The 20047-nt window shown below is 41.1% G+C and overlaps 1 protein-coding gene across 1 annotated transcript in view; it reads right to left on the reverse strand.

Moving 5' to 3' along the window:
- Positions 1-969: 969 nt before the first annotated feature.
- LOC140057590 (sacsin-like) overlaps positions 970-20047 on the reverse strand; it is a 21387-nt gene continuing 2309 nt past the window's right edge. The window contains exons 2-7 of the mRNA XM_072103305.1: positions 16537-16622; positions 15980-16244; positions 13700-15238; positions 11729-13361; positions 9231-11627; positions 970-9167 (exon numbers count right to left, since the gene is read on the reverse strand). Of these exons, the coding sequence (XP_071959406.1) occupies positions 2201-9167; positions 9231-11627; positions 11729-13361; positions 13700-15238; positions 15980-16244; positions 16537-16622 (12887 nt within the window). The 3' untranslated portion in view covers positions 970-2200. The remainder of the gene's footprint in view (positions 9168-9230; positions 11628-11728; positions 13362-13699; positions 15239-15979; positions 16245-16536; positions 16623-20047) is intronic.

Here is a 20047-nt window from a genome sequence, read left to right on the forward strand (position 1 = left end):
TATAAAATAGAAATAAGTCACTGAACTTTAATATATTTTTGTATGTTTTATACACTGTGCTCAAGTGGACCCAATTTTGCGCCAGTGGAGCACATATAACATGGAAATAAAGTCACAAATTTGTATTATTTCATTCGTATGTTAATACACTACGCTCAAGTGGACCCAATTTCGTGCTAATGGAGCACAGTGATATAAAATATATTAAGTCACCTGCATTTTGATATTTTTTTTGTATGTTAATACACTGTGCTCAAGTGAACCCAATTTGGTGCTAGTGGAACACAGTGATATAAAATTAAAATAAATCACTGCATTTTAATATGTTTTCGTATGTTAATACACTGTGCTCAAGTGGACCTACTAATATTTGGCACCAGTGGAGCACAGTGATATGAAATAGAAATAAGTCACTGAATTTTAATATATTTGTTATGTTAATACACTGTGCTCAATTGAACCCAATTTTCCACCAGGGGAGCACAGTAGTATATAGAAATAAAGTCACTAAGTTTTAATAAATTTAAGAAACAACCAAATGCTTTGTTGATATATAATTTGGAGTCCTGAGGACGATCAAAGCATATTGATCGGTGGAATAGACTGGTCGGTGGAATAGAGTTAAAGGTATACGACCAAATGTGTTTGGGGTTCACAGAATTATACGTCCCCCCTTTCCACGACACATCAGGAGACGAAAAAAAATCTCTGCAACTTGAAGGTTATCTTCATAGCTCAAGTTATCAATTTGTCAACACTCCCACCGATTCTTGAAATTATTGATCTTCCTACTTATTACTTCCCTACTCTCCCTTTACTCATGATCAGAAGTAGGGAATTGTGTAAAATTAAAACTGGTGATCTTCCTCCACGTATCGTGCGTGCATTTGCCTGTGAACATACTAAGCACTTGCCCATATTTATATTATTATTTAACTTTATTTCCAAAAATTGTAATGTAAACACGCACTTGCAAATTCTGATTAAGTTCTTACATGTATGCTATCTACATCAAAAAAAAATTAATAATGAAAACATAATGAATCAAAATAACAAAAGCCACTTATTTCTGTTGCTGGCAATCTCACGATGAGTGTCATTAACATTACCCAACATTAAATGTGTACTTAACAGATTAGTTTAATTGATTTTTTCAAATACGGCCTTTTATTGAATAATTAAAATTCACAATTACTAAATAATCAACAATGAAAAACAAACAAAAACCTCAATGCACTACAACACACATGTCTGTGTTGGATTTAGATTGTCTGTTAAGATATATTGTCCCCCTGAAAATGTTTGAAATCGTTGAATATGTCATTTTAATGTCACATAATAGTTTGAAAAAAAAATGGATCGAAAAGTGAAAACATTTTTGTTTTGTTTCTACGGCCGGAAATGATTAACTTTATTAAAACACGAAATGGCATATTCTTCATTTTGTTCATGTTTTTTGGAGGAAAATACATCTTTAATAAATAAAAAGTTATTTACATATCGGTACGTGTGCCTATTTACTTCGCATTCAAAATTCAGTGAACGCAGTGGCGCATAATTCGCACGCCCCAACCCCCGTCCTCCACCTCCCAAATAGTCTGATTTTTATCTGACAAAAATATAATCAAATTTCTTTCAACATAATTATAAATGTATACTATTTTAATTTCATAGGAATTGATATTGTAGCCCTAACAATTTAAAAAAAACAAATTTCTAACGCAAATATATACCTTCACTACTTCCACGGAATTTAACCTATCTCAACATTATTTAGTTTAGCCACGCCAATACTCGTCCCTTGAAAAAAATCACGTGATTTTCTTCCAGAAAATAACCAATAAGAACGTCGTATGTTTTTCAGATTCCCTAAGAAATCTCTTAGAATCCGAGTGGCCGATAAATGATAGTTGTAGCCGAGGGACAATATTCGTAGCTTAAATTTTGAAGAATTAGTAACAATAAAATCGATTCACAGGTAAGAAGGGTATTTAACATACTTTCATAAATTCAATCAAAACAGAATAACCTCTTATAACCTCTATATAACATATTTCTCTCACGTTTGTACGTAAGAAAGTTAGTTAATTCAATTAATGTTAAAGCATCCATAGCCATATTATTAAAATATGCAACTCATACTCTGTACCCATGAATTATGCTGCGTTCATTTAATCATTAGTCCTCATTATTGACATACTCAGTTAATAAATGTATCCATCATGTCTAAAATTGTCTTTGCATTTAAGATACACTTGTCAGCATCTTCTCTATCGTATATGGCATGCGGTATCTGATTGCTATACCGACGTGGATAACGAGTGGCATTCTGATCTTTGCCGTAGGTACATAGCTCATTTACATAGTTACGCAGATCAGGTGGACACCCTGGTATACACTCAACGTTGATTGCCAGCCGGGTGAGATCATGTGTTATAAAGCTTTTTCCAGTATGTGATAATATAGCAGCTTTTAACGACTTCTCTGCTGCTTGCATACATTTATAGGCAACCCATTCATAACTTGGATTACGCCTGTTAATATCATTATTGGCTGCTTCGAAGTCATAACGAGCTTGCTTTTGCCACAGTTTAGCTTGGCCCGGCGATGGTGTATATGCAAAATTACGATAATTCGTCTCACCACTAAATCCAAATCCTGTTGAATTATAACTTCGATTTCTTCTGTCTCTTCCAGCTCTTTGGTTCCAAGTCCTAAAATGTTCCTCCCATTTTCCAGAATTACTTTGATAGTAATTTCTCTCAGCCGACACTTTGCGTCTAGGAAGCCCTTTTTCTAAACGATCTATTTCATTTTTTAAATGCTTAAAAACTTCAGTGCAAAAGTCTTCATTACCTGGATTTTTATCCGGATGCCATTTCAAGTATAATCGTTTGATTGCTTTTTTTCTTTCAGTATCTTCTAGTGTCCAAATCTCTTCAAGTTTGTCTGACAATTTATTTTTAGCATCGTCAAGATTTTCACAGACTGGTGGGGATAACGATGCTTTAGGGTCTTCATTGTCATGTGGAGGAGCTACGTAAGGCTGCAAGTCCAAATATGTGTGACATGTTTCTTTACGCGATCGCCATTTGTATAGACTAAGTGTGCCCACAGTACTTTGTGTCCCATAGTCAATAATATACATTCTTTTGAGCGAGCTTCCTGAAGTATTACTTTTTTTTTTCTGTAATATTTTTGCATACACAAATTCTTCTTGATCTGTTTCATATACAACGTACTCCCCAACAGTAAAATCATTGAATGGATCATTATCTAATGACTCAACTACATCATCTGGTACACGGGATCCCAGCTTTGGCGGCGCCATTCTATCGGACCTAATAGCGTCTAATGCCGGAATGTTTATTTCACTTAGCAACTTCTGTATTTTGTTTAGATCATTAACTATCATCTTTAACACTGTCTTGAAGTCCAACACTCCTGTAAGGTCACAAATAAACTCTGACAGTTTTATGTTTAGATTAGTAGTAACACCTAAACTATCTCCATCATCATGATGCCTCATAAAAATGGTCACAGATTGTTCTCTTTCTAGGAAGCATTCTGATTCAGAAGTGCTTCCTTCAATTACTTCACCAAATTCCTCAAGATGGGTTTCCAAGTTGTTGATACATTTAATGGTAAGCTGATCTCGAGATAATCTTGAGAAGATGTCGGAAAGGTAAGTTTCTGACAGTTCAACATTCTTTTGATTAGCCTCATGCTTTAAAATACGACATATACCTTGACGAAATTCTATGGATTGGAGTTGACGTTTAATGAAATGTAGCTGATCCCAAAGCGCCTCCTTGGCATAACGACATTCACTTTGATTTGAACTCATAGTTTCTGTCACATGTTCACTGAATTTACAAGGTTTTATTTCTGCCGGCATGTTTTCAATATACACAGTTGCAGGACTCTTCAAACCGGCATCAGATAAATCGAAAAGAATTTTTTCGACATTTTTCACCTTCATTCTATCCTCAAACAATGGTTTGTCGTAGTACTTCATATTGCTCGACTCGACAAGTTGGTACGCTCGATTTGGAAGATACAGTTTCGTTACATCTTGCAACCAGTTTTTATCCTCATAATTTTCGAAGACTTTTTTAACAGCAAATTTTATCATGGAGACCAAATTTGGATCTTTATCAAACGATTGTTCGTTTATATCATCGTGAACCATTGTCATAAGTTCACAGCATTGCCAAATAGAAGGTTCATCCTGAGCACCAAGGTGGCTAAATAGGTCCATATATGGGACAAATGCGTTGGGTATTGCACAGATGTATGGTGTAAGTTTTAGACCTGGTTTCATATGTTTAACAGTATACTTAGGCGGGATGAGTAATGTATCGTCGCAGGCTAACAGCATGGGCACGTCTTTTAGTTCTTTCACAATACCATCAGCATTCACATTACCGTCTTTACATTGCTTAGAAAAATGTTGATAGATTGATTGCATCACATCATGTAACATTGTTTGGCATTCAGAAGATGTTGCTCCTGTTCCTGTTCTTTTTGAATGGTTATAATATTTTTCTTTCAGATGGCAGCATAGATTTTTAGTATGCTGTTGAACAATTTTGAGTGATGGAGCTTCAGAAACATTTAGGTGTTTTAAAATGTCCATAAATGCTTTAGCCGGCTTACTAAATGACACATTGAAAGGAACAGCATAGTCAGGTAAAATATTTGCACTTGTCCAGACAAGGTGTGTATTAGACTTAGTCAATGCGCCGTTGTATGCTATACTTCTTGTATCAGTACATCCTGTACAAAACTGTTTGTGGAGTTCCACCAAGTTCTTATCCAAGGTACTTGGCACTAAAAATGCAATGTCACTTAATTTTCCTAAGAAAAATACATCACTCTTCCATTCTTCACTATTGTTAATGTACTTCACAAGGTCTTTAGATTGCTGTAGACCTACATTTGCCTCAACACCAATAGTTACTTCAATTTGCTTTGCAAATTCCAAAACCATGTCTTCTTTAGGTTGTGTTTGTAACCCTAGATCTATCATCAATTCTCTCCATTTGCTCTTATCGAACGGATTTGGCAAGAACATGTCGGGTTGTAGCATATGTTGGAATATTATGTCTGAGTCATCAAAATAATCGCATATACGTTTTAACGGTTTGTCGTTGTGAGCTATTAGAGGTACGTTCTTCAAATCCATGTCATATATCATGTATGACCTACGTGGGTTGTTGTACAGGAGTATACATCGTATTCGCTCCATGTGTTGAATTCTTGCTTCATCAGTAAAGTGTTTGAATGATGGAAGAATGAACTTCTTGTAGACACTGGATTCCGTACATTCTGTTAAACCAACAAGTGTGTGTAGTTGTTTCAATGACCCATCATCTTTAATGAACTCTGCCTTTGATTCAGCTAACCATTTTTCTTTTTCAATCTTCGGAATTCCAGGATGAAGAACAAAGTGCTGTTTGCTGTGATGTAAGGCAATGAATTCTTCGTGAATGGAAAGGTAGCAGGGCAACTTTTTCAAATCACCAATATGCTGTTCCTTTATCATCTGTGATCTAACAAACCGTCCAAAAAACCACAAAATATTTCGTCTGTCTTCATCAGCTAATGAATCAAATGCTCTTTCATTTGCTTCTAACAAACGAACCAAACTTTTCAGTATTCTTTCGGGAGTGCTTTCAGTGGTAATAAATCGTTCGATAAAGTCAATAGTTGACCTATCAAGGGTACCAAAAGGAGTCCTATCATTTCTCAAAAACATTAACTCATCTAAAACTGGCAGTTCCATCTTAGCCAGAGCATCCTTAATTGTACCTCCAGTTACCTTGTTAGAGATTACCGTGTCAGCTTCTGAAAACGGCATTAAATAATGATTCACTTTTCCTTTCAATGTAACTAGGACAGGAACCACACACCAATTACCTATCTGTTGTCTAATCTGAGTACATTTCTCATTATAATCAGGCAAACGAGAATATAAATAATAATTTTTAAATTCTTCATTCAAAAAGTCCCAAAATTCTTGAATCCAAGTTTCGTTTGGCGCTTCTTCACTCTGAGAATCCCAAATTACTTTAGAATTTGCCCTGTGTATGCCTAAATTAGAATTTAGCCTTTCTACAAGATCGTTAATGGTGAATTTGTTGATTTCAGGTGACTTTGCTGAGAAATGGCGTTGAGCGCGACTGTGTACAAACTCTTTCCAGCATTTTGGAAGTAACTTGTACCTTCTTGATAGAAATGATTTACCTGTTGTACTAAACCTATGTAACTGTAAGTCTTGCGTTAGCAACATTGGCATGTCATTTAATGGAGTATTATTTCGTAATTTACCGTACAAATCAATATACTCGAGCAGTTTAAAGTAATTTTCTTCACCATTAATACTTGTGTTAGTAATGTTACATGGTAATTTACCTGGATTGAATTCAGTTTTGAGAAAATTCACTACAGAATTCGGAGAAACTTTCTCGACTGAGTATATTTGACGTACACCAGCCTCATTGGGTGACGTTGCTCTAATTAGGCCATTGTAGACATTATCGGGGACAATTGTTACTTTGAAACCGATCTGTTGCAGAATTGGTATTGGAACTGCCTTTGTCTTTGTCTTAATTTTGTCTTCTGTATAAAAGTATGCCTTTTCCCCAATGGATCCAGAAGCGGGAAGCCATTCGAATGAGTAAGTACATCTGTTACCTATAAGCCTACGGCTCATAACTTTATTTAGACGTCTGGTCACCGGACACACTGACATATTATTTTGAAGAACATTGATAAACACTTGTGTAGCCAATTGTGTCCACTCTGAATGCACTTTATTTATATCTGGAAAGTAATGCCAATATAATGCCATCTTCTTGTCCAACTCCTCAGAAGAGCAGGTCATTTGAGATGTACTCTCATTGACCGATTCAAAGATTCTGTCTCTCAATTGCATTAACATTTCAGAGTAAGACTGAGCAATAACCTGTCTTTTAACATACTCATTCCAGGAATCATTTTGCGAAATATTTGATAAATTTCGTCTAGTTGAATCAAGACTGAAATGGCCATTAATACTAACAGGCAGATTCACATCTATAGGAAGAGGTAGGAAGCAATACGTACGTTGAGTACATGTTTTTGATAAGCATGCTGCCACGCCACCTCGTGGTAATAGTTTCAAATTTCCTTCCTCGTATGCGGAAGATAATACATCCGGAATCTCGTCAGTCGATCCTATACGTTGATTAATTAACCATACTTGTTTTTCACCAAATATGTCTGAAATTTTCATTTCATATGTAACCTCTTTCATGACGAGTCCTTTTATGCTAGATTTCTTAGCACAATCCTTTACATAGTGGTGGAACTCCTCTCGTGTTTTCCTATCTTCTGGTGATAACTCAGCACTCACCCAATAATCGGTTTTCATTTTGTTGTATTTATCAATATGTGAAATTGTAATCTTTGTTAGATTATTTAAATACAATAACATATGAAACGCGTTTGATTCCAACGTTTTAAGCAATTCCTGTATTTTGCTCCCATCAAATAGCTCCTTGCTCATTTGTGCCTGCATATTCCAAGAAGTGTGATTCTTCATTCTTGTAGTACGCAGAGGAAACCGAAATAAAGTACACCCATGATTTTTCAGTGAGTCCAAGCGAAAACAAGCGAGAGCTCCTCGAAATACTTCATTCACTTTTGGTGAAATATTATACTGGAATCCTGGTGAATCTACAGTGGCGTGATCTATGAAAGCGCAGTGTGGATCAAAAATACAAAGCGTGTTGTTATTACTTAAAAATGAAGGACAATCTGTAAGATGGTACACAGAATTGAACCCTATTCCATATTGACCTGTCTCATCTGGATGCTCAGATTTTGCACCAGTTCCAAGTTCTTGAATTCCCTTTAAGTCATCTTCTGTGAATGGTTTGTTGTTGAAAACACATAATGCTGGTCCAAGAGTTTGTTTCCAGGATTCACCGAATACATTTCTATCTGAATGTTGCCGTGGGTCAAATATAAAATTAATTTCGTCTTCTCCGGCGTCATCAGAATTCTGTAGCAGCTCTTTGAATATTGATTCATCACAAGGATACCCCTTCAGGATCTCACCGATTCGATTGGTCAGTTTTTGAACTTGCCCAAACGTTGTACCATATTTAAGCTTCGATCCATGCTTGGAAAGTACACTTGATCTTATATCTTTTATGCCTATATCCGCTGCCAATTTGTGGGGGATTCGGTCATGACATAGTATTTCTCCTTCTATAGCATCAGCTGAAGTGTCATGAAGACAAAAACTCAGTTCATCAACTGGCCTCAACTGCCCTTGTTTATCAGGAACTAAAATGCTGCGTACATCCTCGGGTATATCTTCATGAAGTTTACAATCTGCAATACTTTGAACCATGTCAATGGCCACTTGTAAATCTTCTCCTTCAAGGGCCTCTTCTTGGTACTTTAATTTAAGATTATAGCTGACATCTAAGAAGGAAGAATAACAGAAATCATCTTCAATACCTAGCAATTTAAAAAGTGGTTTATGCTTTCGAAGTTCAGTTGGTAGCTTGTAAAGATACGGATGGAATTCTCTTTTGCACTTTAGTGCAACATGCTCAATCTTCATAAATCTTCCAGAACAAAAGACAATCGTTGAATTCTGTAATGCTGTATGAAGGGCGTCTTCACAATCACGCAGTTTTCCAAGATCTGAATATATATTTGTACACATGCGCAAAACAATCGATTCGCTCTCTACAAGGTGCTCATTTTTAATATAGGTTAACCGTTTAAGTTGTTCTGTCACGTCATGACAATATAATGTGGTCAATTCGTTTGCTAGATTAAATATCTGACGTACACGTTCTGCATTTTGGCAACATTTAAAAACCACTTCATCAACGATAGGTTTTACAAAACATACTGAATCTGTGTACGTAGAAGGATAGACCTGGTGATTGGCACATACAAAATTTTCGCACTCGGTGAACCATGGAAATTCCTTTGGAAAATCTTTGGGTCTTTGTAAAACTGGCAATATCCGTAAACCTGAAATTTCTTCTTTAAACTCCTGATCAATTTTCAATCGTTTTTCTTCTAAAAACATCATGAACCATTGTAGTCTCATTATCTTGTGATGCCTATTTTTCTTACTCTTTTCAATAACTTGAGCTCTATTTAAAAGTTCTGGGAACTCTATATTATCCTTTATCATTCAAAGTTCAACCATCATTTGCATGCGTGTCTCGTCTTGAAAGGACTGGATTGGAAAACGATTTTCTTCAGGTTCAAACAGTTTAGCTACTTTGCCACCCGGGTGTATGACGGCAGATATCATTTGCAAATGATTAGTATTGCCTGTTGGAATGCACGCTATGGTCGTTAAGAGAGTTTTATACAACGGTCTCTTATAATTGTCAATAACATGCATTGTTAATCTGCTACGAATATCATTTTCAATTTCGCTGATGTTAGGAAAAAATATTTCCTCGAAAAATCGCTCTTCAGTGTATGTTATTGTATTCAAATAGTCACCACAACCGGCACTTAGAAATCCCTGGACAACTTTATCTGGGATATCTGCAACATATTTTCCATGTGAGATAAATTTCTGAAGAACTGTTTTCACATTATCAGTAACAATGGTATTCTGAACATCTGGCTTGTAAATTACAATTGAATCAAAATTTAACCATTTATCATCCTTTGAGAATACGCATGGTTTATCTCCAGAACCATCAATTCCATGCACGATAGCCATGTAGAATGCTTTTAACAGAGGAAAACATTCACCTTGCTGAGGAATCTGTGATTCATCTGGCCAAAGGTCATACATTTGGGCAGTTCCAAAGTATTTCTGTGCTTCTTCGTGTTGTAATAAGCTCACATAGCTTCTAGTAATGATATCCACAAAAATGGCTTCGTTCCAATCAGATTTTTCGTCCACACCATATTGTGCAACTATTCTCCAAAGACTACGCCTATCAGTAGATACCACAAAATTACCATTTATATGGCAAGGTACCCCACATGCTGGTATTGAAAGTGGTAGAAAGCAGAATATTTCTCCTTGTTTAAGACTACTGTTGACAGGAACTGCTACTCCCCCACAAGGCATTTTAAATCGTGAAGTACTAGTATTGTTTTGTTTCTTGAATAAATGTAGAGCTTGTGATTGGCCCATTGCAGTAAACACTAACCAATCTCTGAAATCTTTCGAAGTAATATGATGAAACAAATCAGCACCCTCTGGTGTAAGACAGTGTTCAACACTCACCATTGTTAATGCAGATGGATAGTCACCTATATCAACTTGTTGTGACAGATATTGAGAAGCTTCACGCAATATGCTGTTCTGAATTTCAAACTTCTTTTCTTCATCTTGATCATCCAGTGAAGCGTTTATCTTTTTCAGGTATTGTTTTGGATATTTTTCGACAGAGAACAGTTTTACAGCATGCGTTGGCTTTTGACGAGGTCCTAAATGATAAACGGATACCTTCGTTACATGTTGCGTAAACAGAAGTAGTTTCTCAGACGTTTCGTTTACATTTTTCATTAACTGAACAATGTCATCTTCATCAAAGTATTTATCACTTATCTGACTTTCAATTCCCATGGCGCACTGTCTTAATGGCAAACGGAACAATGTTCCATTGAAGTTAACTTTACTATTTTGGAGAATGTCGCATTCAAATATGTCCTGATATGGTTGAAATTGATCCTTGAATCTTCGTAACGTAGATTTACTTCGATTTAGATCGATCCTAATTCCAGGGTTGCTCTTATCTCTGAGTTGATTATCCAAGAATTCTGTGTGAGGGTCAAGAAACCCAATCATACCACGAGACAAGAAACTAGGAACGTCTGTTATATGGTAAACAGAATTGAAGCCTAAACCAAATGTGCCGATCTGAACCTGGTTGTCTTGTTTTGTTCTCCCACCAAGTTTGGTGATATTCTCAAAATCTGCATCACTAAACGTTGCGTCGTTATAAACCCATAATGCAGGACCATTCCATGCCTTCATACCTTTATCTAACAGCTTTGATTTCCACTCACTATTTGTGCGCATATCGATCATAAATTTAACCTCAGTGGCACCTGCATCATCAGCGTTTTGAATCATCTCTTTGGCAATGGAATCTTCAATGTATCCACTCTCAAGAATGTTCTTTAATCTTTGAGTAAGATCCTCTTTTTGACCAGCTTGATGAAATCCTGCTAGTGACATAGCACCGCTAAACTTTTGAGCCAGTGAGGCTACACCAAGACGTTGGTAAATCTTACGAGGAACACTTTCATGCACCAATTTTATATCTTCAAAATCTTCATCGTTTGACCATTCCTCGTTTGGGAAGCATACGTCATCACACGTAGCAAACCTCAGGAAAGTTGAATTTTCAGTGGCCACAGGAAGCAAAATTCGATCTCTAACCTCGTCGGGCAGTTCATCGGAAGATGGTGTCAAGTTTAGAATAGATTCAACGATATGTATTACCAGATCTCTATCATCGTTAATGCGCTCTTTTTTCACGTTACCATCAGCTTTTTCATGGAATTGAACAATTTCCTCCAACAATTTAAGCATTGGTTGGGTCTCACCATCAAATTGTGTACTTGCTCCAAACTCACTAAATAAGTGTGTGTACGCATTTAGTTTTGGAGAAAGAGTATATAGGTATGGTTCTAAGCTACGCCTAGTTTTTTTAATTAAAATTTGTCTCGGTGCAACAAAACTTTGCCCGTCCAAACAAGTTTGTCCTCGTGCTCTCTAAATGATTTAAACTCATTTATGTTACTTTGCATAACGTGGTATATATAGGGTAGTATTCTTTCAATGGTATCTATGAGATCTGTGTTCCTAGTTTGATGCTGATCTGTTACAAAGCTTACTATGTTCTGTAGATGTGTGTAAATAGACTTTAATGGAGGTTTTAAATCCCACTTGAATCTTTTAGATAATTGGCTGTACTCATTTGAGACAAGAGCCAGTGTTGAACCAACTAACGGTGCGTGTGAGACAGATGTTACATCTTTTGGTGAAACTAGAGTGTGATTTGACTGGAACCAAGGAAATCCTACTGGGTATATCTGTTGATCTACAATCTTTACCACAAGAACCCATTGATGGTTTTCAAGGTATGTAAGCAGATTCATATCATCCAGAATTTTGTGAGAACATTCTAACAGTTCGCATACAGCATGGGCTTTACCTTCGTCGGGATGTACCATTAGGAGTTCCACACATCCTTTAATTTCCAAAGGTTTTACTTGCTTATGTGTTTTTAATCCAAGCTGTAGTAGGATATCTCGATAATTACAGTCAAATGGTGCAGCAGGAAATAAATCATCTTCTCCTCTAAACAGCTTGCTTAAAAGGTGATCGGACGGATCAAAACATTCAGATGCCTTCTGAAGATTCCCGTTTTGTAAAGGGATAAATGGTTTGTCTTGTATTGTTTTTATTATTTTCGACCTGTACGTCTTATTGACTTCGTCCCACCTGTCCATTATCCAAATAATTAATTCTGTCAACTTCTTGTTTTCTGTATATTGAAGCATTTGACACAGCACATCTTCTCTTGGACATTGTTCAAGGCTTAATTTAGAGGCCAAAATTCTGGAATCTTCACCTGATACATCAATAATGTCCTCACTTGTTTGAAAGTCGACTGGAAGAGTATCTTTACTTACTGTCCTTAGCTCCTTGCCGTTTTTCATGGCTGCCTGGAATCTATTGGTTCTTTCCAAGACGCCTGTTGCCTTATCAAAAACAGCAAGTTTTACTATAATATTTATTTCTTCAGTTGTCATATTATTTGGAATATCTTTCAAAAATGCCCTCAACAACTCTACATTATTCACAGATAGTTTATCAACATCCTCTTTAAATGTTTCACTAGTTTTGGATTCCGCATAAAATCGTAAGATGTCTGTGGGTTGTGCATAGTGGAAGTACTTTCTCCATTTAGAAGGAGGAAGAGTCACAAATTCTGCATTATCAAAGTTAACAGGAATCAGATGCAGTTGTGGTAGTATATCTTCGATACTTGAGTTGTTTCTGCTACTTGTGACAACAATGTGAGAATTCTGTTGGAATCGAACTAATCTGATGTCATCACGGTCTTTGCTGAAGTTGGTGGGAACCAGTGTAATACCTTCAAATTCTTGGATGTTACACTCTGCATCATTACAAACGTTTCTCTGTATGAAATTCCAGATTAGTTCAAGCCAGCTCAGTGGCGGATGACCATTCTTACCAGGACACCATATGACATCTGGTTGGATTAACCAATCACGTGGCAATGCTTCCTTCAGCAAAGCTGAAATCATTTTAGGTTTAAGTTTCTGAACCTGGTTTATACCTGAAAAAGAATCAATTTAATTTGTGAGAAACGGTAAAATTATCTGTTAATGAATCTGGGTAATGGAAACTTCTACATTATTAGGTCCAAAAAAAAAGCAGTTTTATTAATAATGTTGTCTAACATTTAATTTATGTCTCCTACTTATGTTATTGTACGACTAAATTTGCAAATACTAAATATTTTATATAATAATCTTGTATTGTTATATAGATGGTGTTAAGCTTGATTAGTTTCTATAACTATATATTATCACCCTTTGTCAATATATGATTTTCTTCTTGTTGAAAATAAAGTTTGAAACTAAAATAAAACACACAAACCTCCATATAAATTACCTGTTTTTTTACTTTCAACTACGACCTTTTCCTTTAGTGATTCCCTTAGATCTTCTTTAATAAATCTATTGTTTAGACCTGGTAACAGATCCATTGTGCAATCACTTGATGCAATGAAGATCGCATTAGTATCTCCAGAAGCGAATTTACAAAACGATCCATAAGCTACTGGCAACAACTCAAATCCTTGCAGATCAATAAAATCATCATCGTCTAGTAAGTACTCTAAGAGGTTGATCTTTTCACAACTGGTGAGGTTGCTCAAACAAACATTACGTAGGGTGTCACGAACAAGTTTAGGAGTAATACGGTACTTTTCGTAATTTTCAACTGCCTTTTTGATGTTTGGATACTTCTTAATTGAAACAACCGGCATGTTATTTTTAAGAAGAAGCTTTAAAATGAGACATTGTGTTTCTTCTGGAACTTTCTCAAGAAGGTCAAATATTGCAGTATTAGCACTTATCCACTCACCTTCACCTTCACCAACTTCACTAAAGAACACTTTCTCATTCAGTAATAGTTTGAACAGTTCAGGACACATTAACTCCTTCCAAGGATCATTAACTTTCTCCATGTCAGGCCACGTCTGATATACACATTCAACTGAACATTGGCCTGTTTTATGTAGCTCGATAGCTTCTAGAATAAGCTTCACATATGCTTTTGGAACAAGGATCTGCAGAAGAAGTTGGTTCCATTTTGACATATTATCATCATGATCTTTAACGGGCCACTTTATTGAACGACGGTCATCACTAACACCAAAATCAGCATTCACATGTACTGGTAACCCACTGTAGTTCTCTTCTGATGGGAGCGGAAGAAAGCAGAATGTCCTGCCTTCGATCATCTGCACCATGTGGCTTGAGGAAACCTGCATGGCGACGCCAACCAATGGAAGCCGATCATGATCTGTTGCTAGTTTAAACATTTCAGATTCTGGATCTAGATTGCCCATATAATTACTGACAAGCCACTTGTACTCAATGACTGTATGATTCTCAAATTCTTCTACCTGAATATTCATTGGGAATATTTGGGAAAATGATTGTTCATGTTTTTGTTGTTTTCTGTCTTTAATGGATGTTATCATATTCATTCTTCTTTTCCTAACAGCACCCCTGGTTTCATCTGACAGTTTAACAGAAAATAACGGCGTTTCTTTTTCAGAGAGTCTTTCTCTTACAGTTATACTTTCTATATTCTTCAGAAATAGTGGCAATATTTTTGCATCGTCAACAAACCAATTAAAATATGTTCTGACATCATTTCCATCTATACTTTTTTCTGAAATAACCGATGGTTGGTTTCGAAGTGGAAAGCGAAAGATTGTTCCTATAAATGTTTCTTCTTCAGGAATGGGATCTTCAAACAGATTTTTAAATGGTACAAATTGGTCAGAGAAATCCAAATCTTTGAAAACACTTTTCTGTCTATGAAATTTACAACCACGCAGCCTTCTACCTTGATGGTTAAACAATGTCTCTCTTGGATCCATAAATGCTAAATACTGGCCACTCAGAATGCTTGGCATATCTAGATGTTGAAAATATGATATTTAATATTTACTACATATAAATTGAAGTTAGTTTTGTTTCACAGTAAAAAATATATATATACATATAAAGATTACAAAGAAATCATAAAAGTGTTCATTTGTAACTTGATATCATTTTATATCGTCATCATAATATCAGCACCTAATATCGGTAGGGCCTACTGTAATCAGCAATCTGTTCTACTAAGATAGCATTATCATTTTTATCATTTATTTTGATATTTATTTTACATTGTGTGCAGAATTTCTCAGCCTTTGGGTGACTTTGGTATGTATTTTTGTAATGATTGGATTTTATTGAATGAATGAATAAACATACCTGAATTTAGTATCGTTGACATATTCCATGATACAGCATAACATATGATCGGTATCATGGAAGGTTTTAAGTTGGACGAAGATAAGGGCCTATGCTACAGGCATGTATATTTGAAAAATGTGTCTATATTACTGGGCATATCGATAATCGACTGTGCAGTGCGAATACGGTTAAATATATACTGTATATCCTGTCACTATAATAATAACGTAGGCCTATCCTATAATACACTGTTTGTAGGCCTACTGTCAGAATAGAGAGCACTGGATATCATGTATGAACCAAAATAATCCTCTGTTTTGATTGCACTATATTCAACTCTTTTACACAAGCACAGTTGAGGGATTGAAAAGACAGGAACAGTAGGATAAAACTATTAATGCGCTACAATAACATTTACCTGTCAAGTGATATACAGAGACAAATCCCATTCCAAAGCGACCCACTTTTGTTGGATCATCCCTCTTTTTAGATATCGATAAATTCTGTATGCAGTCATCGTCTCGAAAAGTTGCATCATTGAAAGCACACAAAGCTGGCCCCTGGAAAGGTGACAAATCGCCAATTCCTTTCCCTCGATACAGACGATCGGTCCCATGTTGTCTTCCATCATATAAAAACTTGACTGTTTCAGCTCCGGCGTCATCTGCATTCTGTGTCAACTCCTGAAATAAATATTCTTTACACTGTTACTTTCTGTCTTACTAACTGTTCTCTTTATTGAGTGCATCAGGCCGGCATTTACTGATTTCAGTTGGCATATGCATATTGTAAAAATGAATAGTAATGGATGTGTATAATTTATAAATATGAATGATAGTAGTATAAACTCTATTCTAAAAAGACAATGGGTTTGAGGGGAAATAAGAATATAATGACAGTTGATAGAGTAAAAGGCATAAAACAAAAGTTTGTAATATGCTTCTCTGTCGTAAGTTAGACAAGAGACCTACCTACCTTCAACAACTGGCCACCTGTATAATTTCGAAGTATTTGCTTTATGTAGTCTACCAATGGTGGCTCTTTCTGTCCAAAACCACAGACTAAAAAAAGATAGAGCATATTACGATATGTTATAATATTCTTCTATTTAAACTATTTGATTCAGGAATCGGTGGAATAATTTAATAACAAGGCCAACAGCCATTAAGTCGCGTGCTACAATGCATAGTGATACCGGACCGACAGACAAACAGACCGACAGACAGACCGACAGACAGACGGACCGACCGACATAGTGAACTATACTGACCGAAATTACTGAACATGTTTAAAAATGTTGAAATGTTTAAAAACATTTATATTTTTTTAATTTACACGTGCGTAGCCTGTCACTTTTGACGTGCTCGTATAACGTAATTTCGAGTTGAAAAGTAAGTCAAGAAAACAGAAATCGGGCAAAAAGAGTGCGCAATAACATTTAACGCTTAAAATTGCCTGAAACGTACTCTTATTTCATCGAAAATAAATTTTGAAAATTTTAAGCGCGCGTACGCATGCGTTACATGCGCTACGCACGTAATTGTATTGCCATATGATGATTTATGCCCTGAAATTTATGTGTACCAAGTTTTATTTAATTGTGATTCATGGTTGTTAAGATATGATTACAAACGTGATTTCGTTAAATCGTGCGTAGACCGCGTAATTTTTTATTGCGCACCGTGAAACCATAACCACATCGATTCCTGGCCATAAGGAATATTCTGTGAAAAATTGACTTAGCTAGATTAAACTGATATCAAGATAAGGTCATAAAGCGATAAAACGCATAGTGATACCAGACCAACCGACAGACGGACGGACGGACGGACGGACGGACGGACGGACGGACGGACGGACGGACGGACGGACGGACGGACGGACGGACGGACGGACGGACGGACGGACGGACGGACGGACGGACGGACGGACGGACGGACGGACGGACGGACGGACGGACGGACGGACGGACGGACGGACGGACGGACGGACGGACGGACGGACGGACGGACGGACGGACGGACGGACGGACGGACGGACGGACGGACGGACGGACGGACGGACGGACGGACGGACGGACGGACGGACGGACGGACGGACGGACGGACGGACGGACGGACGGACGGACGGACGGACGGACGGACGGACGGACGGACGGACGGACGGACGGACGGACGGACGGACGGACGGACGGACGGACGGACGGACGGACGGACGGACGGACGGACGGACGGACGGACGGACGGACGGACGGACGGACGGACGGACGGACGGACGGACGGACGGACGGACGGACGGACGGACGGACGGACGGACGGACGGACGGACGGACGGACGGACGGACGGACGGACGGACGGACGGACGGACGGACGGACGGACGGACGGACGGACGGACGGACGGACGGACGGACGGACGGACGGACGGACGGACGGACGGACGGACGGACGGACGGACGGACGGACGGACGGACGGACGGACGGACGGACGGACGGACGGACGGACGGACGGACGGACGGACGGACGGACGGACGGACGGACGGACGGACGGACGGACGGACGGACGGACGGACGGACGGACGGACGGACGGACGGACGGACGGACGGACGGACGGACGGACGGACGGACGGACGGACGGACGGACGGACGGACGGACGGACGGACGGACGGACGGACGGACGGACGGACGGACGGACGGACGGACGGACGGACGGACGGACGGACGGACGGACGGACGGACGGACGGACGGACGGACGGACGGACGGACGGACGGACGGACGGACGGACGGACGGACGGACGGACGGACGGACGGACGGACGGACGGACGGACGGACGGACGGACGGACGGACGGACGGACGGACGGACGGACGGACGGACGGACGGACGGACGGACGGACGGACGGACGGACGGACGGACGGACGGACGGACGGACGGACGGACGGACGGACGGACGGACGGACGGACGGACGGACGGACGGACGGACGGACGGACGGACGGACGGACGGACGGACGGACGGACGGACGGACGGACGGACGGACGGACGGACGGACGGACGGACGGACGGACGGACGGACGGACGGACGGACGGACGGACGGACGGACGGACGGACGGACGGACGGACGGACGGACGGACGGACGGACGGACGGACGGACGGACGGACGGACGGACGGACGGACGGACGGACGGACGGACGGACGGACGGACGGACGGACGGACGGACGGACGGACGGACGGACGGACGGACGGACGGACGGACGGACGGACGGACGGACGGACGGACGGACGGACGGACGGACGGACGGACGGACGGACGGACGGACGGACGGACGGACGGACGGACGGACGGACGGACGGACGGACGGACGGACGGACGGACGGACGGACGGACGGACGGACGGACGGACGGACGGACGGACGGACGGACGGACGGACGGACGGACGGACGGACGGACGGACGGACGGACGGACGGACGGACGGACGGACGGACGGACGGACGGACGGACGGACGGACGGACGGACGGACGGACGGACGGACGGACGGACGGACGGACGGACGGACGGACGGACGGACGGACGGACGGACGGACGGACGGACGGACGGACGGACGGACGGACGGACGGACGGACGGACGGACGGACGGACGGACGGACGGACGGACGGACGGACGGACGGACGGACGGACGGACGGACGGACGGACGGACGGACGGACGGACGGACGGACGGACGGACGGACGGACGGACGGACGGACGGACGGACGGACGGACGGACGGACGGACGGACGGACGGACGGACGGACGGACGGACGGACGGACGGACGGACGGACGGACGGACGGACGGACGGACGGACGGACGGACGGACGGACGGACGGACGGACGGACGGACGGACGGACGGACGGACGGACGGACGGACGGACGGACGGACGGACGGACGGACGGACGGACGGACGGACGGACGGACGGACGGACGGACGGACGGACGGACGGACGGACGGACGGACGGACGGACGGACGGACGGACGGACGGACGGACGGACGGACGGACGGACGGACGGACGGACGGACGGACGGACGGACGGACGGACGGACGGACGGACGGACGGACGGACGGACGGACGGACGGACGGACGGACGGACGGACGGACGGACGGACGGACGGACGGACGGACGGACGGACGGACGGACGGACGGACGGACGGACGGACGGACGGACGGACGGACGGACGGACGGACGGACGGACGGACGGACGGACGGACGGACGGACGGACGGACGGACGGACGGACGGACGGACGGACGGACGGACGGACGGACGGACGGACGGACGGACGGACGGACGGACGGACGGACGGACGGACGGACGGACGGACGGACGGACGGACGGACGGACGGACGGACGGACGGACGGACGGACGGACGGACGGACGGACGGACGGACGGACGGACGGACGGACGGACGGACGGACGGACGGACGG

The sequence above is a fragment of the Antedon mediterranea genome, chromosome 8 (genome assembly GCF_964355755.1).
Source record: "Antedon mediterranea chromosome 8, ecAntMedi1.1, whole genome shotgun sequence".
NCBI lineage: Eukaryota > Metazoa > Echinodermata > Crinoidea > Comatulida > Antedonidae > Antedon > Antedon mediterranea.